The sequence below is a fragment of the Aptenodytes patagonicus genome, chromosome 22 (assembly GCF_965638725.1).
Source record: "Aptenodytes patagonicus chromosome 22, bAptPat1.pri.cur, whole genome shotgun sequence".
NCBI lineage: Eukaryota > Metazoa > Chordata > Aves > Sphenisciformes > Spheniscidae > Aptenodytes > Aptenodytes patagonicus.
In genome coordinates this window covers 6,251,939-6,265,763 of record NC_134970.1, presented here as the reverse complement: position 1 = coordinate 6,265,763, position 13,825 = coordinate 6,251,939, and the positions used below count along the sequence as shown (strand labels likewise).

The 13,825-nt window shown below is 42.6% G+C and overlaps 1 protein-coding gene across 3 annotated transcripts; it reads right to left on the bottom strand.

Moving 5' to 3' along the window:
- Positions 1-557: 557 nt before the first annotated feature.
- LRIF1 (ligand dependent nuclear receptor interacting factor 1) lies at positions 558-12,762 on the bottom strand. 3 transcript variants are annotated; one of them, XM_076357968.1, is made up of 4 exons: positions 12,698-12,762; positions 5,296-6,811; positions 3,430-3,708; positions 558-2,101 (listed from the first exon to the last, which is right to left on the bottom strand). In XM_076357968.1, exons 1-4 carry the CDS (start codon positions 12,760-12,762, stop codon positions 1,634-1,636), a joined length of 2,328 nt encoding a protein of 775 aa, XP_076214083.1. In that variant the 3' UTR covers positions 558-1,633. The 3 variants fall into 3 exon arrangements, with proteins under 3 accessions (XP_076214083.1, XP_076214085.1, XP_076214084.1); XM_076357970.1 differs by lacking the exon at positions 12,698-12,762 and adding an exon at positions 12,515-12,649; XM_076357969.1 differs by lacking the exon at positions 12,698-12,762 and adding an exon at positions 9,086-9,168.
- Between the last annotated feature and the right edge of the window lie 1,063 nt (positions 12,763-13,825).

Below are 13,825 nucleotides of genomic sequence, written 5' to 3'. Positions count from 1 at the left end.
GCCCTTCATTAGGCGTCTGTTTCCCTATGCTAAACTATGGGATTTCTGCCCCAAAACACTCACTCCATACACAGCGAACCCATGGATGCCCATGATAATATCACCCTTACTTGCTTGCTCTATCACAGGCACTTGCCTCTTACACAGTAATCTCAATCATTAAAGAGTTTAGTTCTATTATATACCTTCCTTCTTCACCCGCCATTGCATGTTTGGTGTTATCTTCTTCTCCTAGGCTTGGTCTGTCTCAAGCTCTTCAGAGCAGGGACCATCTTTTTCTTCCCTTGTAAAAGGCTGTCCTGCCTCTCTAATCCACTTGAGTTTTTCATACTGTCAAGATGCATATTAATAAGGAACATAGGGCTGATACAGTCTACTGTACATACACTAGGCATCCACGTGATAATAGAGAAAAACCTTGCAGATGAAAATCTGATTAAAATAAGAATAATAGCAAATAGTCTTCCATGAACAGAAATCAGCAATGGAGTTCTACAGGGATCACTGATGTTGAATATAACCATAAATGGACAAGAAAAAAACAATGACAAATTCCATTGGCAAAACAGTTCTCATGGCTGTAACAATAAAGACTGAAGAACTGCAGAAGGGCCTTACAAGATTCAATGACATGGACAACAGAGGGTAGTGACAGGCGTCCATACAACACATAACACATGACAGAATATGCTACGCTACAAAGATCTATAAAAATTATGATGGCAAAGACAGTTTGAGTGCACATTCTCTCCTACAATGCAAAACTAAGGCAGCATCAAATGAAAGTAGCAAGAGACATGTTCAAATAACGACTGAACAAATTAATGGGAAAGATACTTATCAAGAATTATTAAAGATACCACCACTGGATAAAGAAATATGCCTTTTTTGCTTCAACAAGTTATTATTCAACATAATTCTGTTTAAAAAAAAAATACACCTCCCCCCACCCCCCCCCAAATAACCCCACAACCAAACTTCAGCACTGCACAGCTGGCAAAGGCCTTATAAAGGCTTACAACAATAACGGTAAGAGACACGTATCTAGGTAACTGCCAGCAGGGGTTTCTACTGCTTCTGTCTTCACATCTGTAAGAGGTTTTGTATAAACATCTGCATTATTACTGCCTGAAGTCTAATACCCAGATCACTTAAATAGCATTTATTAAATACTGACCATTGACCTTTTATGACAATTGACAATTCTCAGGAACTCCCAAAAGTTGTCGTGCACTATAAAACATTAGGAAAACAAAAAAATATCTACAATTGGGGTTTGCAATTTACATTCAGTTTCTAAGAGATAGGCCATGGAATTCCAAAGTGGGAAAGTTTATTTGCTAGGACTAATACAGAAACCCCTCAATTCAAAATATAGAGAATACACTAATAAAAATGCCTATCTTCTGCATTCTTTGATATATATAATGTCCCAGAAGCAGAATTTGATGGTCCAAGTCTTTTATTTCTGGTATTTAACAAGAAACCTATACTTTTCTAAATGCACACATACTGTAAATCTCATTAAGATCTTCCATCTACCAGAAATATTCATGTTCGTTTAAACAAGGAATTTCTTCTTGAAGTCACTGAAATGAAGATGAATATGGTCCAGATCACCAGCTTCAGTATTTCAGCTTTGCTGCATTTTTCTACGCATCTCTTCAAGCGCTGCTTCTCGTTCTCTTAAGAGCTGTTTAAGTCGTTCTATTTTTTCATCCCGTATTGTTTCATCCAAGTCTGGGGGAGTCAAAGGGAAAGCATCATCTCTGAAAGAACCTTCAAGAACTGAAGTATCGTCTTCACAAGACACTAGAACTGGAATACTTGAGTCTGTAACATCACTATATTGAGAGCATGGATCTTGCTCGGAGTCCCCCCCTAAAGACGATATAACAAAGTCCATGGAAATACTTTGCTGGGATAAGACTGGTGGAGGTGAAACACTTCTGTTAAGTACACTGGAACTTGAGCTGGTATCTTCTGAACTTGGACTTGTGGTTGATTTGACTGAAGTTCTCCTTCTCTTTCCACTGTCTGACAATGGTGAGGATCTTATTTTTCTTTTCTTAGTCAAATCCTCTTCCAGATCCACAATTATCTGTACAGTCAAGAAACATACAAAATATACTTCTGTTAAATTGAGCATCATTCTACATTATAACATCACAGTTCACTAAGCACAAATTACAAGTTATTTGTTGCAAGCTTCTTAGAATTACTATACGGAAGATGTTTCTTTTAGCAATTTGAGCAAACATATTTCTGTGTTCAGTATTTTTCTAGCAAAGATTCCCAGTTAACAATTGCAGAACATTGCATTCCTTCCTTAGTCAACAGTGCATTTTTGCCTTTCCTGTGCATATCTATCATTTCCTGTTGCTGCTTAAGTTCTTTAACTGTAGTGTAAGACAAAAACTTTCTATCTAATTTGATGGAAAAATTCAAAATGTAGAAGATTCTTCATGCTTCCATTTCCAAAAAGTTCAAACATTAGCAATAATGTCCATTACAAGACTGCATTCCTCCCAGCTGTTCTGTTATTTAAATGTTAATGTACTTTACTAAAAGCAGCCAGTAGATCTGCTCAAAGCAGGGCTCTTAACACAGAATTATTAAAACCTGAGAAAGCCTTTGACTGGGTAGAGTAGAATCATACAAAAGAAAATTTAGAACACTATGGCTGAACAGAACTACTTTGGATGGATAAAATAATTTTAATGCATTAAGATGGAAGTCCTTACATGGAGGGAACCTTTCCAGAAGCACCCAAGCAAGTTCCTAGCCAATGACAAAGGACTAAGTTTATGAAGACATTTGTAACTCTAAAGATTAGACAGGTACACAGGTAAATTTCTTTCAATAAAACCACACATGACTAAGTGGATACCTTTCTTTGGAAGTCAGCCACACCTAGTCACGTGAGTGACTGAAGTGCCTTGAAATAATGGCACTTGACTGATTTCAAACTCAAGGGTAAAGCCTCACAAGAAATTCTTCTATTATTCTGCTTATATCCATTGCACTACTGGATAAACATAATTGTTGCAGAAGGCTAAATGTAAGTCAGGATACAGAGGTATGGCTTCTATTCCAATAAAGACTATCCCTTTGACTGTTCAGCCACCACTAGACAGTCCGGTCTTCTTCAAAGCATTTGTTCTTCAAATTTCCTCCAGTGGAACCCAGAAAAGAGGATAAAAATTCTTAGATGGTACTCAAGTCGTACTGAAATTACACAACTCTGTTGCGGTACACGAACAAGTTCTAGAAACAATTCCCACAGGGACCATAACAATTACTGACTCGCCCTGACGAATCCAGAGGTGGGAGGGTCCAAATTAACATGCAGCTCTGTATTGACTATACATATGCTGCTTTCTGAATGTGTTGCAGTACACATTTTAGCACTGAAAAATTTCAAGATACCTTTTCCTCTTTAACACATTCCTGATGTTGATTTGTTATTTCCACATCTAACGATGACGAACTGCAAGAATCATTTTTCCTTTTCAAGCTGTTACTGGAACAAACCCTTTCTTCTGGTTTCTCACAGGAGGTCCTTAATGGTATTCTCTTAAGGTACACTCTCTCCTCCTTACAGAGACCAAAGTTTTTCCTTAATTCCAAGTATTGTTTCCAATGTGGCTTCTCTTGGTGTTTGATTTGAATAATCTTTCCCGGTGAATCCATCTTTTCACACTGGATCTGAAATATAGAAACAGTGAGAGAGCCATCAATCACACTCTCTCACTCTCTCTCTCCCCCCCCCCCCCATACATATAAACTAAAAACTAGTTACTAGAAAGACAAGTGAACATTTGTTTTGTCTGCCATTCTCCAAGAGTTACATTTAACACAGGTAAGCCAATTCTGAGAAACTATATACATATTATCATAGGTCTAACACTCTTGTTAGTTATTTAAAACCCCAAGTACGTTGTGGAACATCCAGAAAATGCACAGTCCAACCAGTAAACCACAGAAGTAAAAGAAGCAACAAGGGAATCACCTGTTCTAAAACTTCAAAGTAACAAAGGAAGATGACGGAAGATCAGACAGTGTCTTTACAGTGTCACTTTCAGACTGTTGAATGCATTTCGTGTTTGCATTGTGGTTGATAATACTAACAAAGCACTATTAGCCATCTCTCATATCTAACCTCATCGTAACCTGAGCTGTTTCTGTTTCTGATCTTAAAGTTCAATCTCACGTCAGTATTTCTGGCAATCCATGGGCTTGCAAACTCACGGACTAAAAGCAGCAAACATTTGATACGCTATTTTTCACAGAGGTTAAAGCAAATGAGAATGCTAATACTTGGCATCACACAGCACTAAAGGAAAAAACAAAAAGTCTATTTTAACCATTTTTCAGGTGAGGAACAATCAAAAAAGAGGCCCTACAGTCTGTTGCAATGATTAAATGTCTAAAATTTGAACAAATATGCTTAGCTGACATTTCTCTTCTGCCTGGTCAACACAAGCAAGTGTAAACTAGCTTCAGAATGATTTTTTTATCTGGAGGCAAATTCATTCTGGCCTCTTGAGCAAATGAAAACTTGACCTACAATCCTTCATGGGTAGAGTTTGTGGGATTTGAGGCTAAGGACTTTTTACATATTTTCAACGTTATGATCTTAAAAGAATATGTAGGTCCAGCCTGAAGGGGGAAAGCCATTAAAGATCTCAAGAGTTTCTTCTGCCTGACATAAAACCATGAGTCAAAGGAGGTGGATCCCTCCCCATCACGGCATGAAAGGAAGGTAACGCAGCTCCTGCCTTTGGCTGTCTGAGCTAGCGTAGACTGGAGCTGACTCAGTGCAATGCCAGAGTTTGTCTCTGGATGACAAACCCTGCTCTTCCACCTTGTCTTCCTCTTGTGTAGCTGCAAACTTCTCTACCTTACATCACACCTACAACACAGTCAATGGCTGTGCTATGAGAACGTAGCATCAACATTAGAAAGCAGATAGCTCCCAGAGCTCAAACAATTAAGAACTTTTCTATAGTTTCAGTTGTTACTGACAATTTATCTTGCGAGGAAAAAGTCATCTTTTCCCTGCCCCTTTCTTTTCTTTATGCATTTTCTCACTTGCATAGTGCAATCTTATTGAAAAAAAAAAAAAAGATCATTTATTGATTAGAACCACACTTTAGACCAGCATTCCCAGTGACAGGATACCTGGTTACAAAAATCTGTGAACTTATTAATAGCCATTTTATTCAAATAGAACCAGGACCATATAACAATTTAGCAGAGACTGAGATGGGCACGTTTATTGAATAGAGTTACCTTTTGCCAGTCTTCACTGAAAGCACTCTCTTGCTTAGACTGAGGTAAAACAGCACTTGCTGCTTTGGGGGAATGAATCTTTTCTTTGCCATTTTGGCATACATTTTCCTGTGTCTCTACTGCTGTAATAGGGGTCACTCCACTTGAAATGCTCTCGGTGAAGGGCAAACTCTTTCTCTGGTTTACAGTAGAATTCTGCTGATTAGCACTTGGTATCAACAGAGCTGCAGGTGCAGATTTTAAGTCATTTCTTAAGCCAGTTGGTGAAGAATTTTTTGAGTTTGTACATGGTTTTGGATCTTTCTGAGACAGCACCATTCCTTTGCTTTTTGACAATACCAGATTCACTACTTTATTGGTTATTTTATTGACTGCAGTAGAATCAATTAGCTTGGATGTCTCCTTTTTAAGTGAAGCATCAGAAGAGGAAGATGCTTGTTTGTCAGCTTGGGCTGACAGAACATCAGAGCCTCTTTTAGTCAACAAATAGACTTTCCCATTGTACATGACCAGAGCATTATCTTTAATAGGTGTGATTTTTGTTTGGCTTCCACCAGGACCACTAGAACAGAGTGGTAAAATATTTGCAGAGTTTACTTCTACATTCTTCATGTCTGACAAAGTTTTCAAGATCTTGGAAGCCATATTATTTGATGACTTTACAGGAATAAGGCAAGGCGCTGATGACTGTGGACTTTCTTGCACAATCCACTTCATTGGAGTTTGCTGGCACTGCTGACCATCAGATGTTACTGTCTCAGGAGAAGAACTATTTCCCTTTTGTGTAGCTGTCATTATTAACGTTTTTGAAACTTCTGTGGCAGGTTTTGGGCAAATGGCTTGCAAACGCTTGGGAAGTACTGTTTTCACTGTGTTCACTGGTGACACGTAAATAACAGTTGGCATTTTTGTACTGTCAGCTCCTCCAGACACATTTGTTGCTGCAGCTGCAAGTATTTTTTGCTGTATTGCAGGTGGTAAAAAAGAAGCTGGGACAGATTTCACTTCTGCATCAGCTGGTATCTGGAGGTGGTGGCCAGAGGGCAGTACCGGAGACTTCACAGTAACTGGAAGACTTTTTGTGTTTACCAACATGTATGCAGTGTTACTCTGGTTAGATGAACTTGTTACAGCAATGTTCTGCAAAGACAGTCTATCAACTGAAACACAACTGCTCTGGGTGTTAGCAGCTGATTTTGGAATTAAGCTTTCTTTTTCAGAACCTGCCCTAACACTTTCCTGTTTGTCTAATGTCCTTGTAAGAATAATCTTTCCAGGATCAGGAGACTGAAAAACAGGTATCTTAACAGATGAAGGTGCAGTAGTATTGGCAAGCTGTGTCTTAAAAGTAAGATGGACTGGATTAGAAATATTTGCTTTAGAATTATTTGGCATGGCTGAAGACTGAACTATTGGCACAAAGCTTCCAGAAGATTTAGAAATTGGAAGTAATTTCAGAAGGTTTTTTCCATCTGGTCCCGTCGTCTGAACTACTCGGTACATACAGCCTGCAATGCTTAACAAAACAAAGAAAAGAGAACAAGAAAAAGAAAAACGAAAGGTAGCATAAGTGAACACAGCATAGATATTTTAATTAATGTGCATCAGTGAATTGTATACCCAGCAGTGCTACGCCTTCAAAGCAGATTAACTACTGAAAAATGCCAGATCTAATCTTCAGGAACTTCACTGGCAAAAATCACACTGATCTACTTAGCGTACATTTTGGGTTAGCATTTCAGAATACCACAGACTATCTGAAAATAACGTCCAACTATTACATCACAGAGTAGCAAGAAATGGCATCCTTTTCAGATAAAAATAAGTTAAAAGACCCAAGAAAACACCTTACATTATCCTTCTCTTCTACTTACAGGGCCTTTCATTCTGAAAAAGAAAAACGTTATCTCCAGATTTCACAGAGAAGCCATATTTTTTGCTTTCCCATCTCCCTGTTACTATTAATATCCCTACTTAGTGCGATGAAGTATGAATTTCAGGAAAGCTTCGGGAAAATACAGACAGATTAGTTGCATGGCAAGATGGAAGCAGAAATTACTTCAGACACATACATAAAAAAAAAGAAATTAAGATGCAGAATACATTTACTTTGTGGAATAGGATATAGGGTGACCAACTCATATGCCTACATCTCACCTGTCTGCTCATTTTTTAGGCAGATATAGACTACAAAGGTGGTCATCTTCAAAGAGATGGAAAAAAAAAACTCGAATGCTATCAAGGTACATACATTTATGAGAACAGAAGTCTAAGTCTAGGAAGGAAAAGGCTTCAAAACCAAGGAGGAATACACGGAAACAGCACCAGTGAAATCTGAAGAATAAATACAGATTTTTTGCAGGTGAAGGTAGGAACTCAAAACAGCAAACAGACAGATAGAACCTTGTCAAACAAAAAGTTAGTTATGACTGCTTCAAATGCCAGGATTTTTCAGGTCCATTGCAAGCCAGAGAATCTTTCCCACTTCAAGTGAGTTTGCCCAAATGCAGGCATCTTCCCCAAAGAACTCTTGGACTCTCAGAAGAACAATCTAATGCCAAAAGCACTGCAGAAGCAACATGGCATGTGGAGACATATATGATCAAAACAGAGTTTCCCTCACTAGTAAAGAAGAGACCAAATGAACTGGAAGTAGGTTTCATGGTCTTGACATCAGATCCAGAATGATTAAAAGGCAAAGCTGCCAACTCCACTTTCAGTCACCAAGAGCATTCTAACTCTGTCCCATTGACTTTCTACATCAATAAATGCATTGAGAACATGGACACGAGATTAGTTCCCAGTCCCAGTCCAGATGACATCAGTATTGTGTTCTGTTTACTGTCAAGTAGTTTTGAAACACTGGCATTTTTCTGGCAGTGAAGCGTTACAGTTTGGGCTTCCAACTCAGCTTGGAACAGTGACTAGAAGATATTATTCATGTGTCCCACCGTTGTATCTGCTCAGGAAGTCAGTCAAGACATTGCCTTTTCCCATCAAGTGAGAAGTCACAAGGATGCTCTTCACTCCCAGAGTTGGATAGTTCCTGCTACAGTCTGAGGGGTAACGTTCCCCTTGGTGGTCGACATAAATAACCATGCTATTGTCTGTCTAAAACATAAAGGCTTTAGACACGCAGAGCTTTCCTCGCTGTAACCTTAGAATTAACTCCCACGTCCAATATTTTGGTACAATGCCTCATTTCTAGGCATACTGTGTGAAAAACCAGACGTTTACGTGATTTATCAGTGCAGCGGGTAGGAAATTCTGCAATACTTTTGTTTTAAAAATAACACACTGAAAATGAAAACATGGGCAATATACCACATGGTTCCTAGTGGAAGCTGCCATCAGAGGTTTCAGTAGTAAAATGGAGTTGGATGTTTTGGAATCAGAAATGATAGCTGAGAAGGACTAGCACTGAAGGGTAATGATCTTACAGAAATATTTTTGCTTAAACAAAGAGCAACTAGAAATATTCGTATGTTTGAACTTAGTTAAAGCAGAAAAGACTCACTTTTGGAGCCACTTTAAACCTCCCAGCACTACGGATAACGTAGATTAGGAAGACCAGCACTGAGCTCCTGGACAGCTTTTTGCATCTGTATCTGTTATATGCTTTGAATCTCAAAACGCTTCTTTAATAACCTCGTGATCTACAGTCTCAACTTTTCTTCTAAATATAAGAATTAATATTCTGAAGGCAAATTCAGAAGGAAATTTTCAGCAGGTTCCACAGACATGGAACTGCTGAACCACTACAGCTTTTACAGAGCAAACAGGCACTTACCTCCACTCAAACTAACTAGCACTGCAAATAGGCATCAAAGGGCAGAAGAAACCTCCAAAGAGGCACGCTCCTCCACCTGTCAAAGCAAGGGGATACCTCTAACTTTTGGGCAAGAGGAAGGGGAGCAGATCAGAGAGAGAGGAAGCAAGAAAAACAGAGAGAGAAAGAGAGAGATGAGATAGAGGATGCATTTGCATTAATGTTTTCTTCAGCAGCAATGCCGGTTTCCAGTGCTCACCTCCACTCTTCACGTTTCTACCTTGAGTCACTGTTCACGTCCCTTTCGATGGACTTAAAAAACCTGTTTTTGACACTGTGCTACAAACAGGATCTTTTAAGTAGGCTGAGGAAGAAACCTCCTTTAAAAAAATCCCGTTCGCCTGAACTCCAGATCATTCTGCTTTTGATGATACAGAAGACAAGTGCAGTTTTTTATCTCCACACTCTATGCAAAAAGAGCAAGAAACCCCAAAATTACAGTTTTCTGGAAAATAACATTCCTTTACTTGAAATAAATAGCAGGTACTTACAGGACTGCAGAATTACAAAAAGCTAAAAGATAGACAAGAAAGAAGGAAAGGAAATGTTCAGATGAGATGAGATATCAAGAAGTTGTATTCACACATATTTACTCAAACATCTACAAAAGAGGAAGGAAAGGTGTCATTGTGAAAGTTTTTAGATGCTTTTGCTATTTCAGATATAAGTTGAAAATGCTTCACCGTATAGATCTCGCATCACTAAAGAGTTTTCCAGGTGATACAAAGAAATAACCAGGACTGACGTTTCATGTTACCGAAATAAAATAAAGCATTTTCAGCTTTTTCATACATTACTGAATGATGAAGAGGAGAGCTAGAAGCTATTTTAATTCACTCTGCAGTCCATCGTTTCTTTGAAGCATATGTTTTAAGAATCCCTTAAGCAGAGCGAAAAAATCTTTCCATCAGTATCCCCCTTTAAGAATATCAGATTAATTTAGTTTATGAACAGGCTAATTTCCTTTCCTAAAAAAAAACCAAACAACAGGAATTCTGTAAATCATGCCAAGTTGTACTTGGGGATTTTTCCCATAATTACCGAAGTAGAGTTTTCTTTCTCCTCTTCATCCTCCTTCACTTCCCTACGCTACAAATATAAACCTCCTCAAATCTCATATATTAACACTTAGAAATACTTCTATTGTTATGATAATTTAGCATGGCCCAAGACCTGAATATAAGGCAGATCCCTGAACAGAACTTGAGGACAATAAGCTCATGGAAGAAAAAAAAAAAAAAAAGAGTGATGGACTGGTAGAAATCTTATCTAATGTCACCACAGAAACTATCAAATTCAAGCGGTTGGCTTTCTTTAAAAAAAAAAAAAAAAAAATTGTCTGTGACATTCACAGAGGGAACTGCCAACTAGATGACATTCTTCTTGACCGAAAAGGTCATTATTTCTTTAGGTAAATAGTCTGCATGGCAATATTGAAAGCTTTGTAGTCAACAATGGAAATGGCATTAAGCAAGCTATGAAAGCAGCGATAACAAAAAGAAACGGGAAGATTTATTTATTTATTTCTATCAAGCTAGAAAAATAAAAAGAATAGCCTACGTTTTCCTCAGTTGAAAAAGAATTCCTGTTTTCTTCACTTACATGATCAGGCACACCGATTTTATTGTCTAAAGTTCTCATCCCATATTGTTTATTACTCTTACTAAGCAGCAGGCTCAAATAACAAAATACTGAGTATTTAAAAATTCATCTTCTATCCCCAAATTTTGCATTAACAAAAATACCCTCAGAATATTTTCAGGAAATAAAAACATTCGCCAAATCCATTGCAACCACCAGGGCATCCCAACAGATTACTGCAACAGAAATCATGATCACACCATCTAAAAAATATATCAGTGGAGATAAAAAAGACAAAGACTTGCTCAAACTTCAATTATACTTCAAAGTTGTCAGAAGAAACATTCCCTTTCAGCAGAAGCAAGCTACTTTTTAGTCTCCCTTTACACTCAGCTATTACTTTAGAGGCAACTTTCATCTTCCATGAATATGAATAAATCAAACAGGGACTACAAGCCACTACAAACTTCACAGAGAACCAACTTCATTTATTTTAATGGGTTAAGTTGAATCCAGGAAGCGGCAAAGTAACATCTATTATAAATTGGAAGCATACACCTAGCGACTTAATTGATTTAATTAATTTATTGTAGCCTATATTTATTTTATATATCCGTATCCCATCAATGTATTAGCTGAATATTGTAACAAAATATTTTTTGTTATTATTACCTGAAGGAAATCTGGAAATCTATGTTGAGTTTGCATACGAAGCTAGGAATCTTGTCCAGAATTTAGGTCCAAGCCATTCCTAATGGCTTGGGGTTTTATGGTAATCCAGAAGCTCTCAACAATGGCAGAAGAAACATTTTCTGTTTGACAATAATTTTGTATGGAAACACTTTCACTCATTGTGGAATATTCCCTGGAGTACGGATAATTATTCTAGGATGTGCTAACTGCCAGGAAACGGTCCCTATGCTTTAATATAAACGACAGCTCTACAGATCAATGACCAGGTCCTCCCTCAGCAATAAAACCTTTGGCAGAATTGCAGAGAACGTCAACAGTGCCAAAGCTACATCCCACGGCCACAGCAACCCCGTGGCTCTAACAAGCTAACCCCAAACTCTTCACCAAACAGATACCTCAATCAGAGAACTCCAGAGAGGCGAGCAAAATGCATCAGGAGCCAAACCACAACTCGAGCAGTCGGTCCCTGCTGAGCTCCTGCCAGTTTAAAGCAGGAATGTAAACACCGAGTCTTAGGCAGCCTAGAAAATTTCCTTAGCGTGATTAGAGTCGGTATCATCCGGCTCACACCGGGTCTACAGTTGCACGTTTATGTTGTAGTTGAATTAAAAGGTTGGTATAAAGCCGTAAAAGGTTAAATCCCTGTATCTCACATCCCTCTTCCTTTTCCCAATTTCCTGGCTGCCTCCGGCACAAGCCTACCCGCACCGTGACTTCACTGGCCTCTGGCAAACACAAACCCCTGACCGCGAAGGAGCGAGTGACGTCGTGCCAGGCAAGCTGGGCGAGCGCACCGCATGCTGGGGCGGAGGCGTGAAGAGCCGGGAAGGGCGGCGGGAGAAGGAACTGCGGCACGCCCTCAGCCCACTTCCCTCGCCCACCCCCCGCAACGCCCCCGTCCTCCCCTTCAGCCTCGCCCCCTCCTCCGCCGGGCAGCGTGGCGCTCCCCCCAACCAACGCCCCAACACCGGCGACACCTCGCCCCTTCCCCGCCCCGGGAAGGGGGCGGATGGCGGAGCCGGGCCCCTCCCGCGCCGCCGTTTCGCACCCCGCTGGGCCCCCAAGGCGCACGGCGGGGCCCCACCGAGGGCGGGAGGGAGGGCAGCGGGACCGTACCTGGCGGGTCTCTCCCTGCTCGGCCGTGCCGGGCGCTCCCGAGCTGTCCGGGAGAACAGCGGTACCGGGACGGCGGCGGCCCGTCTGCGGAGGCGCTGCTCGCCTGCCTCGGCCCGACGCCGGGAGGGGGCGAACGCCGGGCCGGCCCGCGCCGCACCGCGCCGCCCAGGGCCCGGTACTCACAACTGCGTGGCGCTGCCCGGCCGCTCCTCTCGGCTCCGCGGGGCCCCCAGGGGGCGGCTGGACATGGCGCGGCGGCGCCGGCGAGCGGCGGGAAGGGCCGGGCTGCCCCCGCCGCGGGGGGCGCGCCCGCGGCACCGGCGGCGGACAACGGCCGGGGCGGGCGGGGTAGGGCGCGGGCAGCGCGTCACTTCCGCTCGCCCCTCCCCCCCCCCGCCCGGCCTCTCCGGCGCGCGGCCCCGCCGCCCGCAGAGCTCCGCCGCCAATAGGTGGCCACTTCCGCCCCGGCTACTTCCGGGAGAGGGAGGAAGTGGAGCGCGGCGCCGCCGGGCGGCCGCAAATGGCGCAGCGAGTGGCGGCGGCGCTTCCGGCGGAGGCCGGAAGTAGTTGGAGGCGGTGAGGGACTGCTTCCTGCCGGGCCGGTGTCGAGGCTGGAAATGGCCGGTTTTGTCACCAGCGACGGCCCCGGTGCGGGGAGGGGCAGCCCCGGGCCTGGCCTCCTCCCACCATCGCCCTGCTGGGCCCTGGGGACGGATGGGGCTGAGCCTCCGGGCCGGGCCAGGGGCAGCCCCAGCGCCAGGGCCCAGCCCAGGCAGGAGGCGACGCTGCTCCAGGCCCTTCCCCACAGCGATCCCTGTCCACATCCCCACAGAGACCCCAGCCACCGCACCCGTCCTCACACGTTTGGCCAAGGCGCTCCTCAGCCCCGGCAGCCAACGCTGGGTGTCGCCTCACGGGACCCCTCCTCAACCCACGTCGCCCTCGTCAGAGCCCTGCACTGCACATCTGCACTGTCCAGGTTGCTGTTGCCCCCGGTGTGACTCTTCTGACCAAAACCAGCGAGTGAGACCATTGCCATTTTCTGCTGTCAAGTCACACAATCACAGAACCGTGGAATGGCTGAGGTTGGAAGGGACCTCTGGAAGTCACCTTATCCAAGCCCCCTGCTCAAGCAGGGCCACCCAGAGCCAGTTTCCCAGGACTGCGTCCAGACGGGGTTTTTTAATACCTCCAAGGACAGAGACTCCACAACCTCCCTGGGCAACCTGTGCCTGTGCTCCGTCACCCTCACAGTGAAAAAGTGTTTCCTGATGTTCAGAGGGAACCTCCTCTGTTTCAGTCCGTGCCCGT

What these genes read in the sequence shown, in the direction of transcription:
- LRIF1 (XM_076357968.1), bottom strand. Translation starts at nt 12,762, where the DNA reads ATGTCCAGCCGCCCCCTGGGGGCCCCGCGGAGCCGAGAGGAGCGGCCG. An exon ending in CCGGGCAGCGCCACGCAGTT is followed by an intron (nt 6,812 to 12,697) that starts GTGAGTACCGGG and finishes TGTTTTGTTAAG; the next exon opens with CATTGCAGGCTGTATGTACC. An exon ending in TCAGTGAAGACTGGCAAAAG is followed by an intron (nt 3,709 to 5,295) that starts GTAACTCTATTC and finishes TCTATATTTCAG; the next exon opens with ATCCAGTGTGAAAAGATGGA.